The 23793-nt window shown below is 40.0% G+C and overlaps 1 protein-coding gene across 1 annotated transcript; it reads right to left on the bottom strand.

Moving 5' to 3' along the window:
• Positions 1–3249: 3249 nt before the first annotated feature.
• Positions 3250–21989, bottom strand: ice1 (KIAA0947-like (H. sapiens)). The gene is made up of 20 exons (XM_088326188.1): positions 21792–21989; positions 21622–21680; positions 18777–18888; positions 12261–12337; positions 12142–12179; positions 11966–12048; positions 11806–11882; positions 11692–11729; positions 11537–11619; positions 11420–11456; positions 11283–11339; positions 11124–11207; positions 10709–11025; positions 8375–10636; positions 6383–6545; positions 5969–6129; positions 4484–4674; positions 4259–4359; positions 4073–4171; positions 3250–3985 (listed from the first exon to the last, which is right to left on the bottom strand). The coding sequence occupies exons 1-20, from the start codon at positions 21879–21881 to the stop codon at positions 3819–3821; spliced, it is 4296 nt and encodes a 1431-aa protein (XP_088182314.1). The 5' UTR covers positions 21882–21989; the 3' UTR covers positions 3250–3818.
• Between the last annotated feature and the right edge of the window lie 1804 nt (positions 21990–23793).

Below are 23793 nucleotides of genomic sequence, written 5' to 3'. Positions count from 1 at the left end.
GTTAGCACATCCACCTCTCAGTTCAGAAGGCTCAAGTTGAATTCCAGCTGCTTAACTCCTTGTGTGGATTTTGATGAATTGTCCCAAGGAATTAATGTGTAAGTAAAACGTTATCCGTCTCTGTGTGCCCTGCTATTGGCTGGCAACGAGTCCAAGGTGTCCCCCTGCCCACCACCCGAAATTTAGCTGGGATGAGCCCCAGCACAACTGCAATCCTATTGAGGATAAATGTCTGGAAAATAAATGAATCACACTTTTGAATTCTGAAATGGAATGGATCCAACAGGTCTAATTCAGAATAATGGACCATTATATATATGGCATTTTTATTTCCACTCTTCTGCTGTCAAACGGTAGTGGCTCAAAAGTAGACTAAAACTATGGATCTCCTGTAGAGAAGTCTAAATTGCGACAAAGGATCAGATTCAGATTCAGATCTACTTTATTGTCATTCTAGTACACGTGTATACAGAACGAAATGTCGATGGATCTGACTCCCACAGTTTCCCTCAGTGTCCTTCAGTGTACAGATATAAATAAAGCTGTATTGTGTTATTTACCATAGTGCCGATAGTGCAAGAAGAGACGCTAACCAGATGTGCAAGATGGGCAGTCAGGTTAACAAGTCAGGTACACAGTACCATTATATTGTAAACAATAACACTGTAAGTAATAACACTGTAAGTAACAATAGTGCAGAGATCAAATGTGCAAGGAGTGGCAAGCTATAAAAAACTGCCACTAGTGCAAAAGTCAAATTAGCAGCCGTTTAGATTTAAGTTAACTATATGTTAGATTGACCATTTAACAGTCTAATGGCCAGGGGGACTAGACTATTGCGGAGCCTGGTGGTCCTGCACCGCACACTGCAGTACCTCTTCCCAGAGGCTAGCAGAGTGAATAGTCCATGATGGGGGTGAGAGGGGTCCCCGGTAATGTTCTTAGCATGGGATAAGCAGCGCTTCTGGCCAATGTCCTGAATGGAGGGAAGTGTAGTCCCGATTATTTTCTCCGCTGTCCTCGTTACCCTCCTCACACTACCCCAGTCGGTAGCGCTGCAGCCTCCACACCACACAGAGATACAGCTGGTCAGGATACTCTCTATGGTGCCCCTGTAGAAAGTGATGAGGGATGGTGGGGGCAGGTGGGCTCTCCTCATCCTCCGCAGGAAGTACAGGCGCTGCTGTGCCCTCTTAACCAGAGATGCAGTGTTCACGGACCAGGTGAGTTTGTTTGTGATGTGCACCCCTAGGAACTTGATACTGCTGACAACCTCCACAGCCTTGTTGTTGATGCAAAGTGGGGCATGGTTGGGCTGGTTTTTCCTAAAGTCGACAATGATCTCTTTAGTCTTGTCAACATTCAGGACCAGGCTGTTGTCCTTGCACCAGCCCACCAACTGCTCCACTTCCTCTCTGTAGGCCAGGTCGTTGTCATCCCTGATGAGGCCCACCACCGTTGTGTCGTCAGCATACTTCACGATGTGGTTTGTGGCGGACCTAGGGACGCAGTCGTGTGTCATCAAGGTGAACAGCAAGGGGCTTAGGACGCAGCCTTGGGGGGAGCCCGTGCTGAGGTAGATGACATCTGAACTGTTCTGACCTATCCGCACAGATTGGGGTCTGTCACAGAGGAAGTCCAGCAGCCAGTTCCGCAGGGGGGTGTTGAAACCCAGAAGCCCCATTTTGTCTACCAGATGTTGTGGGATGATGGTGTTGAATGCTGAACTGAAGTCCAGGAACAGCATCCGCACATGGGTGTTCTTCTCCTCTAGGTGTGTCAGGCTCAGGTGAAGCGCAGAGGAGATGGCATCCCTGGTGGAGCGGTTTGTCCTGTAGGCAAACTGAAAGGGGTCGAATGAAGAGGGGAGACTGGAGGTGATGTGCTCTTTAACCAGTCTCTCGAAGCACTTCATTATGATAGGAGTCAGTGCAACGGGCCGGTAATCGTTGAGTGATAAGATCTGGGTTTTCTTTGGCACTGGGATGATGTTGGCAAATTTGAAGCATGATGGTACTTTGGCTTGGTCTAGCGAGGTGTTGAAAATGTCTGTTAGTACACAAGCCAGCTGATCGGCGCACTCCCTAAGTACCCGCCCCGGAATGTTGTCCGGGCCTGGAGCCTTCCTTGTGTTGACCCTTCTCAGGGTCTTCCTCACGTCAGATGAGTCCAGGTGGAGTGCTCTTTCGTCCTGATTTGGAGCCGCTTTCACTGCAGGGGTGCTGTTTTGTGCCTCGAACCTACCAAAGAAATTGTTGAGGTCATTCAGAAAGTCCATGCTAGTGTTCTGCACTGGGGTGGTGTTTGGCTTGTAACTGGTGATGGCCTGGATGCCTTTCCACATATCCCTGGTGTTGGTTGTGCTGAGGAAACGTTCCTGAATCTTTCGACTGTACGTTCGCTTTGCTAGTCTGATGGCACGGTTCAGGTTAGCCCTCGCTGATAACAGCGCCTCCTTGTCACCAGATCTAAAGGCAAGGTTACGTACTTTTAGTTGATTGCGTATTTCAGCAGTCATCCAGGGCTTCTGATTGGCACGGGTGCATATAGTTTTGTTATTGCTGACGTCTTCTGCACATTTACTGATGTAGGCTGACACAGAAATGGCGTACTCATCTATATTTATTTTGTTGTTGTAAGTGGCAGCCGATTTAAACATGTCCCAGTGTGTAACACATCGACATTTATAATGCAATCAGAGCGCTGGCTTGATCGCTAAACATAATTCACACATGGAGTTATCCCTGCTGTCTCTATAAACATGCCTAAGCAAGCTTTGATATTCTTTTCTTCTGTTTTTTTGTTTTTCCCTGGGGTCTATTCCTGCTCTTGTATTAGGCTGTGGAGTTCTCATTATTACCGGTTTGTGAAATTTGTTCTTTTTCAGGAGAGGGGAAAACAATTCCCTGCAAAATGAATTTTAGATATACATATTGTACTTATTTTCTATACATAAAAGCAACGGTATATTTGCCATAGAGAGGCTTAAACAATCGGGGGACAATTAACATAATGAACAAACAACAAATTTTCGGAGATTGTTTTTTGCACCACTTACAGACCTAGAGGCAAGTCGACTGTGTAGACACACAAGGTCACAAGTATAAATTGTAAAACAAGTGTATTTTTCCGAGGGAAAAAAAAACAATAAAAACTCCACCATTGCTTAGGACATGACTGTATAGGAACAAAATTAGAGCCTCAAATGGTCTTCTTATCAACAGGCCTGGTATATCAGAACACACTGTATAACACACGTGTAACTTTAATAGTAAAATATATCTCTGTAACTGTACAAACATTCAATGTTAGAGGAAGCTTTAAGGACAATTTCTTTTACCATGATACATTCACAAGCTTGCCTTAACAGTTAGACAAGAACACTGATCAACATTTACTGGTACAGTAGAAGTCTTAAAATGCAATTTAAGAACAACTTAAGGGCTGTTGGTGAAACAAACATGATTTTAATTTCGTAACCGTTTACTAAGTAAAAAAGACAAAACACTGATCAACATTTACTGGTATGCAACTTAAAATGCCATTAAAGGACAAATTTAAGGGCTGTCTGTGAATTAAACATGATCTTAAATTGTTAAACCGTTTACTAAAGAAAAAAAATACAAAATAGCGTTTGTCTTTGGAATATTCCTTGATCTTGTCTAAAAAGAAACTTACATTAAAAAATACGTACAATGTGTAGATGATTTGGGAGGGGAAACGAAAACATTGTTAAGAATTTACAGAAAATTTGAAATAATAAATAATATACTGTGCTGTGAATTTGGTGAAGCATGCATCACTCGATTCTTGGCCTGTCAACAGATGGAAGCCAACTGGTGAACATAGCTTGTGATGGCAGAAGGTACGCTTTTTGACACCTCTGCTTGCCACGATATAAGTGCGTCCAGGGCTTCTTTGGAGTTGCTAGGTGACAAGTCAAATATGCAGTACATGGCGGCGAGCTGCACTTCCCAAGGTATACCTGAAAAATGAAAAACCACATGGTGCTTTATTTGGTTGCTGGAAGACCAATAAAAACATTTATTCTTCTAGCTCTCTTGTTTCATACCTCCTCTCTGGCTGTGCCTGCCAAACGTATTGATAACATTGGCCACGGTTAACACTGAAGACATGTCCTGTTCCTTGATTCCCAACTGGCTTAAGAGTCCTATATGTGTTCCAATAACACAAAAGCCCATCATTTTAACCACCTTTGTTGATAATGGGATTTTTTTTTGAAAACCAAACAACTAACCGATCAGCCGGAAGACAGTTGCCACAGTAACATCAGAGATAGGCACTTGCTGGCCTCGGGGCTGGGCCAACCAGGCGTGTATCAGTGGCCACAACTCTTTACTGACAGGCACAAACATATAAACAGTGTTCAAAAAAACGTTTCCATTAATTAAATTAAAAAAAATAAAATAAAAGCCTTTCCCAACCATCCATACATACTCATCACACACACTGATATGCTTACCTCAAGATATTAGGATACGTCCACTTCCATGACTTATGTGCACATATAAGATATAATGTGAAGACCAGTTCCCAAGCTTCCGTTCCCAGGTCAGTACCATACAGACTGTGCTGCAAAAAGGACAACCTTTGACCTGACCGAATATTTGACAGTGTGCTTGAGATCAGAAGGTCAATATCGCAGGGTGGGCTCTGTCGGGACAAAGAGTATGCGGTTTAAAAGATCACAATGTTTTAATAGAAAATGGTGTACGTACAATTTATTAAGGGTGCTAAATAAGCATACTTGCCACCACAGAACTATACCATCAGTATACCGTATTTTTCGCACTATAAGGCGCACCTAAAAGTCTTAATTTTTTTCAAAAGATGACCATGCGCCTTATAATACAGTGAGTCTTATATATGGAGCAATATTAAGTCGCAAATTATTGCAACTAATGAAAGCAGCCGCCGACTAGATTTTCCCCCGAACGAGAAGTAGTCCGCGGTGTATGCTGGGATTTATATACCGGCGTTTCATTGGCTAACCAATGTGTCAATCATCATCTGAATCGATCACTATTGGCTAAAGTTATTCGAAGGTAAAGAGGGTGGATCCTTTTTATCATTTACAGGCTGGCATAGGCTAAAGGGGCAAAACAAACCCTGCAATTGGCCGAAAATGTTGTGTCAATCATCAGTTGAATCGATCACTATTGGCTAGTTATTCGGAGGTAAACGGGGCAGATCCTTTTTATCATTTACAGGCTGGCATAGGCTAAAGGGGCAAAACAAAGCCTGCAATTGGCTGAAAAAGATGAATGTGAATAGCATGTTGGGTTGATGGCATAGAGAAAACAGTATTTTACTTTTCTGTACTCTATTTGTAAATATTTTACTCTCCTGGATTTACTACACTCACGGATAAAAGAGGACCATGGTTGCACATTATTATTGAACACAACGACTTCGGTGAGCTACTCCGGCTATATATTTTCCCAGTATCTTGTTTCAGAGTGATATCGATGTTTCTGTGATGGGTCTTTTTTTAAATTGAACTCAATTCCAAGAGTTTATTGTCATATGCACAGTAAAGTTGCGAGCGAAAAAGAAAATAGAAACTAAGGAATGGTTGGCATTTCTTGAATCCCAAGACTTTAACCTTCCGAATGATATTTGGAACGATGCATTTGAGTGACATCGTACGGACACCGCATCTGCACGTGTCTATGACGCGTAATTGCTTCTTTGCAAGCTTTCAGAATGTTAAGGGGGTAATGAGTTTGACTGAACTATCTGACTGTTTTGTCGACGTTCCCATTGTAGCGCCTTATAATCCGGTGCGCCTTATGTATGGAAGATATAGGACCAAAACTATTTTTTGGGGGTGCGCCCTATAACCCGGTGCGCCCTATAGTGCGGAAAATACAGTACATTTTTTGTTGTATTGTCCACTTTGTTAAATACATTATTTATGAAAGTTATGTGTAATCTCTTCTTTTACCTTTTCCCATCCAAGGTAAACAGACAGGCACTCGAATAGCTCTTGTGGTGCTTTAAGTTTGGTGACTGTGTGTACAGCTTGGCAAAGAATGCTGCTGTGAGAAAAAACAGTGGGCCATGTTGTGACCATAAACAAAATCAGCTTGGTAACACTGGGGAAATCTGCAAAAGCAAAAGACAGGGTCTTAAAATGCATGGAACAGATAGTTGAAGTGCAAAACAGTATTTTTGTTTGTCATTGTTTTTTAATAAAGATAGCTTAACCATGCTTAGGTTGTTTATTTTTTATATTTATTTGCAACATATTGAATGACATTTAACAGTTGAACACATTATGCATTACAAAACCCTCAAGTTTGTGCTTTAATGATTGAATCCTAAAAAATTTGTGCTGACAAACACAGTACCCCATTACCTTCAACTAGCAAGCTGTAAGCCAGGACATGAGCCTTTTCAAAGTCTCTCTTCTGTCGACAGATGGCTGTGTACACTCTGCAGAGGGCCTGTGCATTTTTCTCACATAATTCCGCCTTTTTGGTTCTGAATTTGTTCAAAATGGCCAACTCAATATTGTCTGCCTAGAATGAAAAAAAATACGAGTAAAATGAAACCTCAGGTCATTAACGTAAAATGGTCAGAATCATTATTCAAATCTGAGTCACTAATATACTGTCCATAAATATATATATATAAACCTTTTAAGAAAACAATGTACTACTAAGCTACTCACCCAAACAGGACTAGTTAATAAATGGGAAAATTCACGAGCCCTATAACTTACTAAAACAGTTGCAGGTTGGACAAGGATTAGTTGTATCAAATGCATTTAGTAAGTACTGCCAATTTGATACGATCAATAGATAGATAGATAGATAGATAGATACTTTGTTCATCCCCGAAGGGAAATTCACACAACATTTCATTCAAACAAAGTAGATTCAAACAATATCGAGAATTTGAAAATCTGCAGGTCTTGATTGTTACTACCTAGTTAATCATGGCATTTAATTACATTAGTCACAAGCCGGTCGGCAATTTTGCATCAGCCTAGTTTTAATTTCTCTTGAAAGGGATACCCAGATTCTAAAACATAAAACTGTAAGAAAATGTTACACGTTTTTTGCATAGCATATATCTTTCTACATATCTATATAGCTATATCTACATATCTATATCACTGGTATATTTCAAATAATTTCTGAAATAATGCATTTTAAAGACAGTCTGTCACATCTTTGACCTCTGACGTCATGTCAAGCACACCAGCACCCTAGCAAGCCAGTCAGCCAGTCACCCTATTGGTTTACATGTAAACTAATTTAAAAAGGTTTTCAGTTTTTTAGGCCAAGTTTTGGTAGTTTTTGTGGAGAATGGTTAGGCGCTGTGTCGCAGATGGGTGCAAAAAATAGGGGGGCAGCCAAAATAGGGTGAACACCCCAAAAAAAAAATTAAAAAATAAAATAAAATCACAAAAAGCGCTAACATGGGCCAAACGAGCCGGGACATAGCAGGCTAGCCAGCTGCCATACAAGATGAACCGGGACTGATCGGCTGAAAAAAACGTGAGGCTTTCTGGTCAAAAACATGCAGTAAGCAGCCAAGATAACCACAAGGCAAAAACAAAACACTACCACAGCAACAAACATGACCCCAACCGGGAGAAAAAATGAGCACGGTAGATTGGCCAGCTAGCCGACTGCTAACGGGGCTAACTTAGACCTAACATACTAGAAGCCTTCGGGAGCCAGCACTCTCACGGGGAGCAATCTGGACAAAATTATATTAATTACGAGACAAGTGGCAAAAACACAAGAGGAAAAGTCACAATCACATACCTAAAATAAGGCGAAGTAAAAAAAGGAACACAGTAAGCAAGATTTCAATTACCCGAAGATGAAATGAGCGCTGTGCATTCACTGATTATAACAATTGTTTTTCAAATGGACATGCCGTTTGTTTTGTTTCTCAACGTCATCCGGTGACGTCCCAGCTCTAGCGGATATGAGGTAAACAGTCTACTTGGAAAATTAATTTCTCAAGATCCATGGCGCGAGAAATATTTTGGAACACATCTTAAAATTGATTGATAATTATTTTTACATTTCTTGAGTATTCTTTTAATAAAAATATGTTTAAATAAATGAGTATTCTGTGGGGTTAACCCTTTAAAATTTATTGATCATTGTAATGTCCAGATTACTCTGCTCCTTGGGCAAGTTTTAAATGTTTCATTGCCTTTTCACACCTTATTTTAATGATTAGTTTCCTAATAATAAGAATCAGATGTGTAGAATGAGGCAGAATGTATAAATCAAGGAGGAAAGTGGCCTTTGACACTGGACATTACCATGTCAGTTTTGTATGAATATGGTATTATAGCAATAAATAAGAAAAAAGCCATACTAACCAAGCTACGTTGGAAGACCTCTGAAATGACTTCTTTTTCCTCATCTCTTAACACAGGTTTTGTGGGCAGGCTACCAACATGAATGTGGCTCTTGATTACAGGCAACAAGTCGAAAGCCTGATGTTCAATTCTCGTCAAGAGGCAAAGTATTGCACTTTCCTCAGCAGGTTCCTTTAATAGCTTTGATGGAACGGTTTCCTCACTTTTGATCGATGTGAGCTTTGAGTTTAGAACCACTGCTGAATCATGAACGCCATTTTCTGAAGAAGCAGGCGCTACTTGGCTAGTGTCTGGAGAGGTGTCGTCTTTTCTTAGGGCTTTTTTGCTGACGAACTGAGAAGATTCCGTGGCTGGACGTTTTTCTCCTCTCTTTTCAGTTTTCATGGTGGAAGTGACTGTTGTAAAACTGGACATTTGACTGTCAGCTGATGGTGGTAAGGCTCCGCTCTCTGATGAAAGAATGCTGATGTTACCTCTAAGAATGCTCAATGTGCGAGCACGAGCAGACATTTCTGGGTACATGCTGTCCAAAATCCTCATTGAGTTATCCTGAGGTGAGCAAGTGAGTGAAACATTTACTGCAGAATGCAAGCGACCAGGGACAGGCACTGCATGTTTTGGGGTAGCAGAGCCAAACTTCACAGGGGACAAATGGGCTCCGTTTCGCGCAAGGGGACTGCTGAGATTTGATGAGGACGTCATCTGTCTGTTGGGAGTCAATGGAGCCTGGGATGGGGTAGGACAGGCCAGGCTATCAATTGGGGAGGGAAAGGAAATCTTACCAATAGCATGGCATGGATGGATCGGTCGGCCTGCTTTTGGCGGTGTCTGCGGAGGAGTTATTACAGGAGGAAGTGTTGGACCCATTTCATTGCGAACTTCACCCAAGGACCCGACCAGCTGAATGGGTTCTGTGGTTTCACTTGTAGGATGTGCAGAAGCAGATTTACTTTTTTCTGTTTTATTACAGTTTTTTTTGTCAGGCTCTTCAGCACAGATCTTGAGTTCTCGTTGTCCATTCAAATTCAAAACAGTCGGTTCAATAGCGGTGGCAGTATGTCCATTATATGGGTTACCACGAGGCAAATGGTTGATAGCTACCACTTTCTCAGAGATTTTCCGTGTTATGCTTGTTTCAAGTTGTTTGCTCTTCAATTTAGGATCCTTATCAATGTTACTTCTTTGATTTTTTGATGCATTTTTGCTTAAATTGGGTAGTAAACAAGATTGACTTAAATGACTGCATAGCAAATGTGTATTGCTTTTGGAAGGTTTTCTTTTTGTGTTGACAGTATCTGTATCAGTTGGAGTATCAGGAGTAGTTTTTTCATTTATCGTCTCATTCAGAAAGTTGGTCAGTGTAACTTTTGCAAGTTTATGGTTGCCAATGGTTTTATATGCTGTGGTAATTGTTGACAAAGGTTGTTCACTGCCATCAGAATCTGACAGTGGAGTTCCACTATCATTCACAATAAATTGTTCTTCTTGTGCATTTTTGGTTGAAAGACAGAGTCCCTTGTTATCTTTTAGGTCTTTATTCTCTGGATTGGTGATGCTACAATTAATGTCAAAACTTGATACACATGAGTCATGTTCCACGCGGTCCTCTGCATTCCTTGGAGGACTTAAATCAATAACTTCTTTGGTTTCCTTTGCCATAGGATTAAGGTCATGCATGTGGTTTTCCTTTTCAAGCATGTATTTGGCCTGTACAGACTTGCAAGCTGAGGATGTAATTGAGTGTGAATCCAATATTTCCTCACTTATGACATTGTTCAAATTGGGGGGTTCACTACAAAGGGTGGCAGGAATTGTGCCAAGAGATCCTTTGTTTACATGTTTTACTGCAATAGAAGATTCACATTTTATTGGCTCATCTGGAGCTTCTTCTTGCAATTCAGTAGTTGCATAGTGGTCTGTTTTTTGATTGCCACTACCGCTTAATTTATTAATATGACTATCTGATCTTGAAATAGGTTCCATAATCTCTCCTTCAGTCTCTTCAATCTGCATTACCTCAGGATCCTTGCTGAGTCTTTTATCGTTAAGCTCAGCTGTCACAGTTGATTCGTTCGGATTGGATATGTAATCCATTTCATATGTTGTGACATTAGCCAATGCACGTTCCTCAGGTGTCACTGAAAGCAGTATTGGGGAAAGGTGGGACTTTTCTGTAGTGTGCTGTACTGACTTTTCACTAGGACTATGTATAACTTGTTCAGTTTCTATTTCTCCTATGTCCATGAACTCTGTTCCATTCTCCTGAAAGAAATAAACAAAATAAATAATGGAAAGACTTTTCTGAGTGAAATAGGAAGGAGTGTAAATTCTTACCGAAAGTGGCGATAGACAGGGCGGCAAAGGCTTGAACCATTCCCATATCTCATCTGGGTCGGGTATTTCATAAGCCTCCTCTGGTATAGCTTGTTTCGACAAGTGGTTGTTTGTTTGAAAAGGTTCTTTCTCTAGCTTTGGACTCGTTGATAGCGGGGATGCTTGTTTCTTTGTTTTATATAATCGCGGAGGTGTTTTGAACTGTTTGTCATTGGAATTTTTCTTTAAGGGAGAAGTTCGGCTGTCATGAATTTCGTGGAACAGAGTCTGGGATTGATCACCCTGACCAGTAAATTTGCTTTGTGGAGATGTGGGTTCTGAAATTACACGAACAGTGAGGATGTTATCAAAGAAAAAAGACTGAACATTATTACTATAGCGTTAAGTTTTCCAAAGTGTATTTAGTATTCCTCACCATGTAATTGCAACAAGTTGGCTGGCTGTAGGTGTTGCGGTTCCACACAAGCCCACAGATGCTCTAGAAGTAGTCGAACCTTTTCTGTTCAAAATTAGAAAACCAAAATATTTGAAACTCGTGGTAAGTTATTAGAATGGTTGATTAATAACCGCTCACCTTTGTCAACCTGATGTTCTGGAGGTATTCTTGCTTGAGTTGATATACTCCTATATTCTAGAAGATTGAGGATATTTTGTAATTATTTTAAAATGGTACAAGTGCAGATAAATTACATAAGAAATATATTTCCCTACCTTTGTTTCTTTCTCGTTCCAGTTTAATCAGTCTTTCCTGTAATTAAATTACAATTCGGTTACATTCTGATAACTTTGTTTTGAAACATTCACATCAATGTTATTTATATACTGCACCTGGAGGTCAAAATTGTTTGTCTCAAGCAGGGCCTTCTCTTTATTGAGAAGTGATATTTCGCTATTCCTTTGAGACAATGATTCTGAAAGAGGGAGTATAGTAATGAGACACATTTAGAGTTTTTACTTAGAAAGACTGTAGGCATAAAAAATACCTTCAAGCAGGGTAACACTTTTTGAAAGTTTTTCTTTTCTGTTGATAGAACAAAAGAGCATGTAAAGAAGTTACCTAATGCATGTAACGATTAAAACAAAATAAAACATCTTACATTTTTGTCATCCTGTTTTGATCATCAATCAGTTGTTCAACTTTATCTGCTATCTCTTCAGATTTTTTAAAAGCTGTCTGCAGAGACCACCAGATGTTACATTTACATGCAAATTGTCATCAGGGGGTAACAAATGTATTTCGAGTGCACTTTTACTTACCTGCACATTTAGCAAATCATTTTGTAAAATGTCCTTTTCATGCTTCAGTTGTGCATTCTCTTGTGATTGACTTTCCATGAGTCCTAGACAATTCATTTTGAATTTACATGTCTATTTATAAAGTCTACCAATAATCATTCAAGTAATGCTTTAATGTGTGATATTTATGAACGTACCTTCAACTTCCTTGAGTTGGTTTTCAAGCTTCTCATGCCTAAAACGAGGAAGTGTAAAACAACAAATAAATAATATAATGACTTCAAGTGAAAAACTTGTGGTCGAAACAATAACTCACTCAATCAAACTAATACTGTTCTGCTGCTTCAAGTTGACAATCTCCTCAGACATCTGGCCATAGTCCTGAAGAATCCTCTGCAAAAAAATAAAGGAATAATTTAAACAATGTTTAATCCCTAAACGTTCCTGCAAAATCTTCCTAAAATTCCAATGAAAAATCTACCTTAAGTAAATTAAATGTTGTTCTTGTAAAATTTGAAGAATATGGACGGCTTTGGTCTTCACAATGGGAACAAACAAAACGGGGGAAAAAAAAACAAAACAAATATTTCTTGCACTCAATACATCGTGCCGCGTACACATTGCTTGCCGCAGATTTTAGCCATAACTACAAACGTTGGCCGGACAGCCCCTTCTCATTGATTAAATTTATACTTTTAATTGGTAAGTTATGTCAGGCTTATAGTTTTGGGGTGGATTGTTTCAGATTGTGATGTTTCTGTGATAAGAATATTTTCAAATATCTTGAATTTAAGCTTTCCTATGATATGTGAGACAACATATTTCAGTGAGTGGTGACGTTGCACAGACACAGATTTGTTTGTGAGCAGCCCGGTGGTCCGCCAAAACATTAAGGGGTTAAGTAGTGTAGTAGTGTAGAAGTGTAGTAGTGTGGAGGCGGCATGGCTCAGTGTCAAGAGTGGTTGTATCACAGCCCAGGAGAAGAAAATTTGACCAAATGTGTCCAAATATTTTAAGCAAGAAATCAAACCACAAATTTCCCCTGATAATGCAAAAACAGTAAGGAAATAAGAACAGTATTTTCTGCGCTAATAAGGCACACCTCCAAAAATAATATTTTGTGATTTTTTTTCCCCATAAATAAGGTGCACGGGACTACAAGGGCACATGGAATCAAAACTAAGGGCCAGGGCCACACAAAAAAATAACAAGTGCATTATTTTTGCACTGATTGGTCAGAATAAATACCTGATCACAATTTCATAACAATGGATGCAATCGGAATCGTACCCAGATCACGGCAGGGAACCCGCCAGATACTATCAACTAAACCAATCGATACAGACATCATATGACAAGACTTTAGGTTTTATTTATTATTAAACTGTTTGAGTCACAATACCAAATATGTTTTTTGTAGTGCAGTGCACATCTGCCTGACATGCAAAAGCTTCCCGGTTCAAGACCAGGTTGAAACATATATTGGCATGAAGAGCGATGTACTTTCCCAAGACACACCACAGGAAATTGTGCCCCTACGACTTGGGTGGTTAAGAGATCCAACCAACCACCCACCAAATTGTTGATAGACTGTTTATTCCACTGATCATCAAAAACAAAGATAATGTGTTCTAAATGTATAACTTTGATTAACAATTGACCAAAAAAGGGTATAATTCGCATTCAATTGCTGTGGCATCCAAGGTTTTGCAATCGTGAAGAACCATCCATGTCCCTAGCGGCCTGGTGATAAGGATTTTGTGCTCTCCCATTGCTGTCCGGTTCAATCCTTGTCGCCACCATTGTTATGCAATCGTGGTCAACTAATTGCACAAATATGTAATGCATAGGCGGCAGCTGAGTGCTTAGCGCGTCTGCGGCACAGTTCTGCGGTCATGGGTTCAAATCCAGCTACCAGCCTTCCTGTGCCGAGTTCGCATGTTGTCCACGTGCTTGCATGGGCACTCCGGTTTCCTCCCCCATTCCAAAAAAATGCAAGGGAAGTTTATTGGCCGGTCTTAAATATTCCTAGGTGTGAATGAGCGAGGGAGTTGTTCGTCTCTGTGTGCCTTGCGACTGGCTGGCAACCAGTTCAGGGTGTCCCCTGCCCACGGCCCAAAAATGGCTAGGATGGACTTCAGCGACCCGACTGAGGATAAGCGGTGCAGTTAATGGAATATATATGTGATATAATGTCCCATTGCTACTTTTCACAAGCTAATTCTTGGCAATTAAGTGGACATACTACTACTGAGGATAAGCAATACAGATGCTAGATGGATGGATGGATGGAAGGATAGTAATGCATTTCAATTTTTTCTGCATAAAGGTCACTGGATTGAAGTCTACTGTCCCGATCATGCTATAAAGCAGAAAATACATTTAAAACGTGTCACCATGTAAATCTATTTAAATTAAGAAACTGAAGTGTGCAGGCTTTTCACTCTTGATACTAAGGTGCCGATTACATTTTTAGCACTATTCTCGATAATTGCAATACTCTAGGTATTGCTATTCAATATAATTGAGATTTAAATTTCTTTCATAAAAAAAGCAACTTAAATCATACACCTCTGGGACAATAAATTATGAATGATGTTTGCGTCACGAATGGCAGCCACTCCAGCAGCTCCCGTGTTATTTTCGATTGTTCTCGATTGTTCTCAGCTCAGGGATGCTGCTGGAAAAGTGAATTTCCCTTCGGGGATGAACAAAGTATCTATCTATCTATCTATCTATCTATCTAAACAATGCACAACAGTCTGTCAGTCAGTCAAAACAAATCCCCTCTGCATTATATGCTATTATGATAATATCGGCATAATGTTAATACTGAACACTTTAATAAATGCAGATCATTTTCATTTCATTTCATAATAAAGAAAAGGAATGTAGTGGTCAAGAAATCAAGTAAATATATTATAAATAAACTATTATTAGTTTAATATTTGGTTCCTTTCATTAAATCAAATGCCACAGTGCACGAATTTAGCCTGTAAGCAGTGTTCTCGTTTGCCCTTGTCCCTGCGTCCTAGACGCATAATTTTTGCTAGTGACGCATAGTGTCCAATCAGCGTGCGTCCCCGAGATGCAACTTTTTTGACACAAAATTGTCATTATTACCCGATTACTTTTTTTTAAACAAATATTTACCGCACTCCAAACTTTTCGTCAGGCAGATCCGCTATTGTTGTTTTGGTCTCGCAGTTCCAGTTTTCGTCTGCACGCTGATCTCGGCAAACGAGATCTCGTTGCTTCGAGATTACGTCATTGTTGTGGTGGTTTTCGTTGAGTGAAGGTAGTATGCATACCTGTCAACCTGTACGTTTTTGCCATACAAAGTACGTTTATTATGCATTTTAAGACGGGTACGACGTACAAGAAAAACTCAAAATTGTCTATGATGGGTACCATCCGGTATACACCGACTATCACGAAAACGGCAAATCAATCAAGTCAAACGAGTTCGAGTTGTGTAGTGAAAGTGTCTCTTTTTAGAGAACCGGCTTTTTCGGCTCAACTCATCAAAGAGAGCCGGCTCTCAAACTGCTCACTTGCTTTGCGGCATTATAGTACAAATTATTATGTTGTATAAAGAAGTTAAAAAAAAAAAGGAAGTATAAAAGGATAAAATGAAAAAAGTCAGGTCTGAGGTTATCCCTTTAATCAGTATATTACCAACAATAATTTAATGCAGTAAATGAATTAATAATTTGAATAAGAAAATGTATTATTCTACTAAATTATATTTGCATGTATTTTTTCCTTCTACGGTGAACGTGCAAGCTATTTCATTTTTTTAACTTTTTTTATAATAAACCTCATTCATGTCGAGCAACTCAGTGTCCCACAACAAAATGTTGATTAACAATATATATGATATAAGGAAACACATGTACAATATAACATGTTAAACTACATAAATAAACACATTTGAAAAAAAATATGGTGTAAGATTTTTTTCTTTGTATTTTGTAAGGGAAAATATGACAGTTTGTAAGGGCATGGAGCCGTGGAGGTTGACAGGTATGAGTATGCCTCCGAAAAAATAGTTAGTATTAGGTGAAAATCAACACAAAATTGGTCATTTCTTCAGTGTCAGTAATAAGTCGAAACATAATGCAGAAAGTGATAACAACAGCAATAATTCCGGCACGAAAAAACGGCGGAGAAATTCTTCAGAAGATCGCGGAGGCAAGGAAAACTAGTGTGTTGAAGCGAACGATTTGACGAAAGAAAATAAACAAAAATATATTGATTACTATAATTATTTCAGCAATATTATTTTGTATAATATAAAATATTGTTTTGAACTGCAAAATCTTGAAGCGATAACTGATTTGTGTTCCCAATAAACTGTGATGATTAAAACTGAATGAATATATAGATTTATATTATATATTTGTCGCCGATAACACTAAATTTTGGGGACCCATAGATCTCTGTTGGGACCCATAGATTTTCGAGCATGCGAGTCCCCGGGACCAATCACTTTTCAGAGGTAAAATGAACACTGCTGTAAGGTCTAAATATTTTTAAGGAACAATGCACACGTGAGGTAACAGTTTTTAAGGTCTTGGACTCAAATTTTCAGTAATTAAGAGCAAAAATGAGGTGCACAGATGAGAAATACTCTGATTTCAACACATGCACACACCTAAAGCAATAAAGCAGCACAGCAGATGTACCTTTGCTTTTCCAAGTTTTAAGAATTCCACACATTTAAAGTGGATTCAGCTGACAGCTCTTAGGCTTTGAAAATAAAAACAGGTAAACAGTAAAAGGAGATATGTAACCAAGTTAACAGTTTCTCTCAGAAACTGTAAAAGAAATTGCACAGCCTAAGCTCTATTAAATTGACATCAACTTGAATATGAACTTGTGAAGATATAATTATTTTGCCTAGTGGGTCGTACAACTTATCAAACTTGTACAGCATGTCTCTGAACATTGGTTTGTCAAACGTTTTGAGCAGCAGCATTTCAGTAGCAATGTACAGTGTGTGTTAGCTCCTACCACTGGCACCTTCTTGAACCAAAATTTGCAGAGCGCTTCTTTGGTATTTTTGGGCTTAGCGCTGTGGCTAGGTATACAGTAAGACCTCGGTTATCGCGGTTAATGGGGACCAAAACCACCCACGATAAGTAAAATTCCGCGAAGTAGCAGCGCACCTTCAAAAAAAAAAAAAAATAAAAAATAAAAAAAAAATAAAAATAATAATTATTATTAATTATTATTTTTTAGACCCGGTTAATAGGGACCAAAACCACCCGCAAAAACTGAAAATCTGCGAAGTAGCAACGCCACTTCAAAAAAATAAAAATAATAATAATATATATATATTTTTTTAATTATTGTTTTTTTAGACCCGTTTAATGGGGAGCAAAACCACCTGCAAAAAGTGAAAATCTGCGAAGTAGTGACGCCCCTTCAAAAAAAAAAATAAAAAAATCTCATCTCATCATCTGCACCACTTATCCTTATTATTCGCGAGCGAGCCCCTAACCCGCGGCGCGGGTACTTTCGGTCGCGATACGCACGACACCGCGACAAGCCGAGCCTGTCGGAAGCACAGCAGAATGCGCGTTTACGCGAGGGGGGGAGGATTTTGTACGGGAGTCGGATTTGGGCACAACACCGGCGCGCGGTTTTGGTGCAGCTTCCGCTTCACCGCCCCCTAACCCAACAGGTCCCCCCTACCCCTTTCTCCTCGGCCGCCTGTCCGTCGGCCATCGAGGGCCGTGTAGCGCCATGTAGAGCCATCGCGGCCCGAGCGGGAGACGTGACATTGGTGACTCTTTCATTCGTGTTAACAAACGCATTTTGTAGAATACGATCGCCCAATTATTTTAATTAGCTCGCTTTATGGTTTCAAAGAGCGTATTATATAGAATACGATTGCTTTTGTCAAGAGCGCAGCAGAATGCGCGTTTACGCCAGGGGGGGGGATTCTGTACGGGAGTCGGATTTGGGCACAACACCGGGAAACGAGAACGGCGCGCCGTGCTAGGGTCGTCGGCCGAGGGGGATTCCCGCAAAAAGTGAAAATCTGCAAAGTAGCGACGCCCCATAAAAAAAAAAAAATTTTTTTTTTTTTACCATTACAGACCACGAAGCTCTGAATCCGCGAACGTCGAACTGCGAAGTAGCGAGGTCCCACTGTATATCCATGATGTGTTCAAAATACTGAAGTGGCACGTGGTTTTGAAACTAAAAGTTCCGCGTCATAACAGATAGACAATGTTTTTTTGCTTACGCCTTGATGTCATTTCCTATACATTTCAGTCATGGGTGGTCACGAAACGGAAGGATGGAAAGAAAAAAGATGGTATTCACAAATGTGAAAAATATTCACGTATAGGAAAAACACTCCTTATAGACGAATATGTCACATTCACGCATTTTTATGTACCGTATATGACGTCATAAAAATCGATACGGGGGATATTTTTAAAAAAAATCGCCACAAATAAAGTCCCAAAATATACATGAAGTCCCATCCCTTCCTTTGACAAGCTAGTTCTTCCCAATAAAGAGGACACAACCAAAAATATCAACAGGCCACGGTCAGGCACAAAGATTAAAATGATTGACATGATTTAATAAAGCTACCTGAAACCAGCAAAACAACTTATGGAATGATTGTGAAAGTGTGTATGTACAATGCGGCTCTGAACTAATTATATGTGATTTATTAAACTGTCCAGTATCATTTGAACAGTAATTCAGAAAATCCTGATTTTAAATTGTGTGCCCCAATGATCAATCTAAAAAATGCCTCACCATAACCTTGCTCAAGAATAAAAAAAAAATTAATTCTGTAAACAAATACCTTTTTTTCTTCCAACTCTGCTTGCAGGGCTTCATAGTCCTCCGTCCGTTGCTCCAAAGTAACCATTCGACCCTGAAGCTCTTCAAGCTGTTTCCGCAAAGTGACCGCATCACTGAAAGATAAAATACGAACCTTAAAAGGACAGTATGTAATATTTAGTGACTCCGCTCCCACTGTTACAAAAAACTTTGAACTATCATATTGCATTTATTAAAAATGCTTGAAGGCCGAGAGATGGGCATTTATTTTCCAAAACATGAGCCAGACCTATAAGGAGCTTACATAATTGCTTGCCATCTTGCTGTTATGTGTATTAAAAAAACAAAATTGTAAAAGGATGGCCCAATTAAATAAAATCTTGCAGTTTGTTCACTTGAATATTCTTCTTGGTATTCAAAGCAGTGATTCTTGTCAAGCAATAAAGAGACTGGTCCTTTACATGTCAACAACAGTCTTTAATAAGCATTTCTGGCATGAAATACGTTAAGTATTGCACCCGGTCTTTAAAGAAATATTTGAAACCTGGACTCTTCCACCCACAATGGCAAACGGGTTATTATTTTGATTCCCAAACCATGTAGAGATCCAAGACATATTGAAAACAGAAAACCATCCATCCATTCATCCATTATCTTCCGCTTATCCGGGGTCGAGTCGCGGGGGCAGCAGCTTTAAAAGTGAAGCCCAGACGTCCCTATCTCCAGCCACCTCCTCCAGCTCATCCAACGGGATCCCGAGGCATTCCCAAGCCAGCCGAGAGACATAGTCTCTCCAGCGTGTCCTGGGTCGCCCCCGGGGCCTCCTGCCGGTGGGACATGCCCGGAACACCTCCCGAGGGAGGCGTCCAGGAGACATCCTTATCAGATGCCCGAGCGACATCAGCTGGTGAACAGAAAACCAATTGCACTGAAAAACTAACTACAAACTTTTAACTTAGATTTTTGCCACCCATCAACCTTATCCAGCATTTTTGACCATTCACAATCGGGATTCTTAAAAGAAAGATCAATTCACATAACATTAGACTGGTAATAGTCATAATAGATTGTAGGGATTTTATTGAAGGCTGTCTTCTAATATTTGTACTTTTACAAAGCGTTTGATTTAGGGAAGCATGACTTTATCCTATTTGTGTTGAATCATTTGACTTTGGTTCATCTCATCAGCCGTACCGCTTATCCTCATTAGGGTCGCGGGGGGGGCTGGAGCCCATCCCAGCCATCTCCAGGCAGTGGGCAGGGGACACCCTGAACTGGTTGCCAGCCAATCGCAGGGCACACAGGGACAGACAACTCATTCGCTCATTCACACCTAGGGACAATTTGGACCGGCCAATTCACCTGAAATGCATGTTTTTGGAATGTGGGAGGAAACCGGAGTGCCCGGAGGAAACCCACGCAAGCACGGGGAGAACATACAAACTTCGCACAGGAAGTCTGGAGCTGGATTTGAACCCACGACAGGTTCCCATGACATGAACTGTGCCGCACAAGCGCTAACCACTGCGCCGCTGTGCTGCCCATTTGACTTTGGTTTAAGGTTTATGCAAAACATCAATAACTACTTACCTCAAAGTACAACTCCAAGTTTTGAAATCAATGTTGGTAAAAGATAGTACTTGGAGACTGGACTAAGTTGTTACAATAGAGCAATTCAAAAAATAGTGAATCGCAACAATAGTGCAATGAAAAGTAGTGTAATAACAATTAGCAGCAAACAAAAATTCCCCTCCAAAAATACATTTTTCACAGGTTCGGATGGTGATTATCAACAAAATCTCTTCAATTGTGTGCATTATTTAGTAATTTAAAAGTGCAAAAATTGCACAACTGGCAGTTGAGTAGGGAAAGACACCCAGTAGATTAGGGGTCTCCAATGTGGTGCTGCGGGCACCAGGGTACCCCCCTAAGGACTGCTGAGGTGCCTGCCGACCTGTTCTTAAAATAGCTCACCAGTGATTTTCGAATAAGATATTTTTTTAGATGTTGACTGAGTCTATTTAATTTTACTTCAAATAATTACCTTGGTAATAACATTAACAACATAGTAATACCATCATATGGTGCTATTTTAGACATGCATAATTGGTAACAAAAATAGCTCTCAGTTTAAATAAAAAGGTTGGAGACCCCTGATCTACATGTTGCAAAACCAGCAGGTGTAACGGAGTTGAAATTTGATTGTTTTGAGTTTTTGGGAATTCTAACAAAATCTGTGCTTTTGTTGCATTGCTGTTAAAACTCTGGTACCGCATTCATTTGTTAAGCCATGGGCGTGTGCGACTGATTTCTCGTTTGGCACTTTATGGGCTTCTGCGCTTGCCGTACCTTCAACTTTATCACCTCGTTCTGAAGGTGTATGCAGTCGTGCACATACGCCTTAGCAATTTGTATTGTTTATTGAATGCAGGCAATAAACCGAGTGACTGAGAACCCTTGAGTCGTGCATGATTGAGGGTCGTTACAGGAGTATATCGAGAAATGGAGCGATAAGTACAAATGCACAATCGAGTCATCGTAGTGACAAAAAGCGTGACAATCGCCTTGCAGTCCTGGTGAGGATTTTTGACTCAGAAAAAGGACTCAAAGCAGGGATCCTTAACATTCGCGTTTTTAACTAAGGGAGGAGTATTATGGATTTTTTAAACTTACAAACAAAGTGCTGTTCTACTGCAAGTATTTATTCACGTATTTAATAACACGATTTTTGGGAAAACTACGTATTTTTTTTGCTTCACCTGTACACATTTTAGTCACTCAGGTTTGTCAGATATGGCAATTTTTCAGTGTTGCTTTGAGCTCAAAATTTGTTTTCAATCAAACTGTCAAAAGAAGCCAGTACTCACTCACAAACCAGAATCTTCTGTTTCAATGACAAAAACGACGACACGTATTCTGTCAAACTCTGAAAAAGAAGCGATAACAAAGAATACAATTATTTGCTGGGAGCAAATTCGCCGGCCTAAAAAATACAAATTTAGTCGAACTATGAAGGTAGCTTAGACATGTGTCAGACCTGGTGCAAAACGGAGCAATTCTGACAATCCCCCGGCGTCGCTTCAGACGCTATTGCTACCATTTTGGGCTGGTTGTCACCTGGCATCATGGTATTAACAGAAACAAATAGAGCATGAAAATGTTTACATTATACAGAGTTGCCGCACATGTTCAAAATGAACACATTTTTCGCGTCTTCTACGTCGCCAAAGCCCCAAATCAGGACCGAGAAAGGAAGCTTTCAAATTTGCCAGTCCAAAAAATGCTATTTTCACTCAAAGCTAATCTTTAGCATATTGCTTTCAAAAAATACCTTACATTTAGAATTGTACTTTAATGTTTATTATTTTCCTTTCATTTTGTATTGATCTTTTTCCCAATAGATTTTTGGTCGGGCAGTTCTTTATGACCTATAACGATAACACGTTTCTTCACCCTGCAGCTGTACTACAACAGCTCACCCTACTGGTAATGATTTCACCCTTGCATCTTCGTCCAAACCGGTGTGGTATTTTAAGCAAATACGCGTATTTTCGACTGTAACGGGTTAAGAATCGCAGAAATTAATAGTTAAAATATGTCCACCCTGTATACAGAGCACATTCTTCCCAATTGGAAAGAAGAGTAGATGTCTTTCGTTTTAAGACATTTTCAGTTTCTTACATTAAGCAGAAGGTGGTGCTGTTGTGTTCAATTTGGGTCACTGAGCGTCTGGAGTTCATTCAAGACAGTGAGACTCGTACGTTATAACTCAATAAACTATTTCATATTTTCAGAAGAAAGATAGATTCGATATTTATGAGAGTTCTTATAAGTTTTGTCATATACCAACAATCTGTGTTGAATAGTCTGTTTCTCAAAGGGTTTTGATTAGCCACCACCGATGCTAACACATAGGGGTCTCAAACTTAATGTACCGTATTTTCCGCACTATAGGGCGCACCGTGTTATAGGGCGCACCCCCCAAAAATAGTTTTTGGTCCTATATCTTCCATACATAAGGCGCACCGGATTATAAGGCGCTACAATGGGAACGTCGAAAAAACAGTCAGATAGTTCAGTCAAACTTATTACCCCCTTAACACTCCGAAAGCTTGCAAAGAAGCAAATACGTGTCGTAGACACGTGCGGATGCGGTGTCCGTACGATGTCACTCAAATGCATCGTTCCAAATATCATTCGGAAGGTTAAAGTCTTGGGATTCAAGAAATGCCAACCATTCCTTAGTTTCTATTTTCTTTTTGGCTCGCAACTTTACTGTGCATATGACAATAAACACTTGGAATTGAGTTTAATCTAAAAAAAGACCCATCACAGAAACATCTAGATCACTCTGAAACAAGATACTGGGAAAATATATAGCCGGAGTAGCTCACCGAAGTCGTTGCGTTCAATAATAATGTGCAACCATGGTCCTCCTTTATCCGTGAGTGTAGTAAATCCAGGAGAGTAAAATATTTAAAAATACAAAATGGTAAAACATGTTTCCTCTATGCCGTAGACAACCAAACTTGCTATTTACATTCACCTTTTTCGGCCAATTGCAGGCTTTGTTTTGCCCCTTTAGCCTATGCGAGCCTGTAAATGATAAAAAAGGATCCGCCGCCTTTACCACCGAATAACTTTAGCCAATAGTGATCGATTCAAATGATGATTGACACATCTTTTTCGGCCAATTGCAGGTTTTGTTTTGCCCCTTTAGCCTATGCGAGCCTGTAAATGATAAAAAGGATCCGCCCCCTTTACCTCCGAATAACTTTAGCCAATAGTGATCGATTCAAGTGATGATTGACACATCTTTTTCGGCCAATTGCAGGGTTTGTTTTGCCCCTTTAGCCTGTGCGAGCCTGTAAATGATAAAAAGGATCCGGCCCCTTACTTCCGAAATAACTTTAGCCAATAGTGATCGATTCAAATGATGATTGACACATTGGTTAGCCAATGAAACGCCGGTATATAAATCCCAGCATACACCGCGGACTACTTCGCCTTCGGGGGAAAATGTAGTCGGTGGCTGCTTG

The sequence above is a fragment of the Urocampus carinirostris genome, chromosome 2 (genome assembly GCF_059441175.1).
Source record: "Urocampus carinirostris isolate Australia breed hairy pipefish chromosome 2, RoL_Ucar_1.0, whole genome shotgun sequence".
NCBI classification, from domain to species: domain Eukaryota; kingdom Metazoa; phylum Chordata; class Actinopteri; order Syngnathiformes; family Syngnathidae; genus Urocampus; species Urocampus carinirostris.
This window is presented reverse-complemented; position numbering and strand designations above follow the sequence as displayed.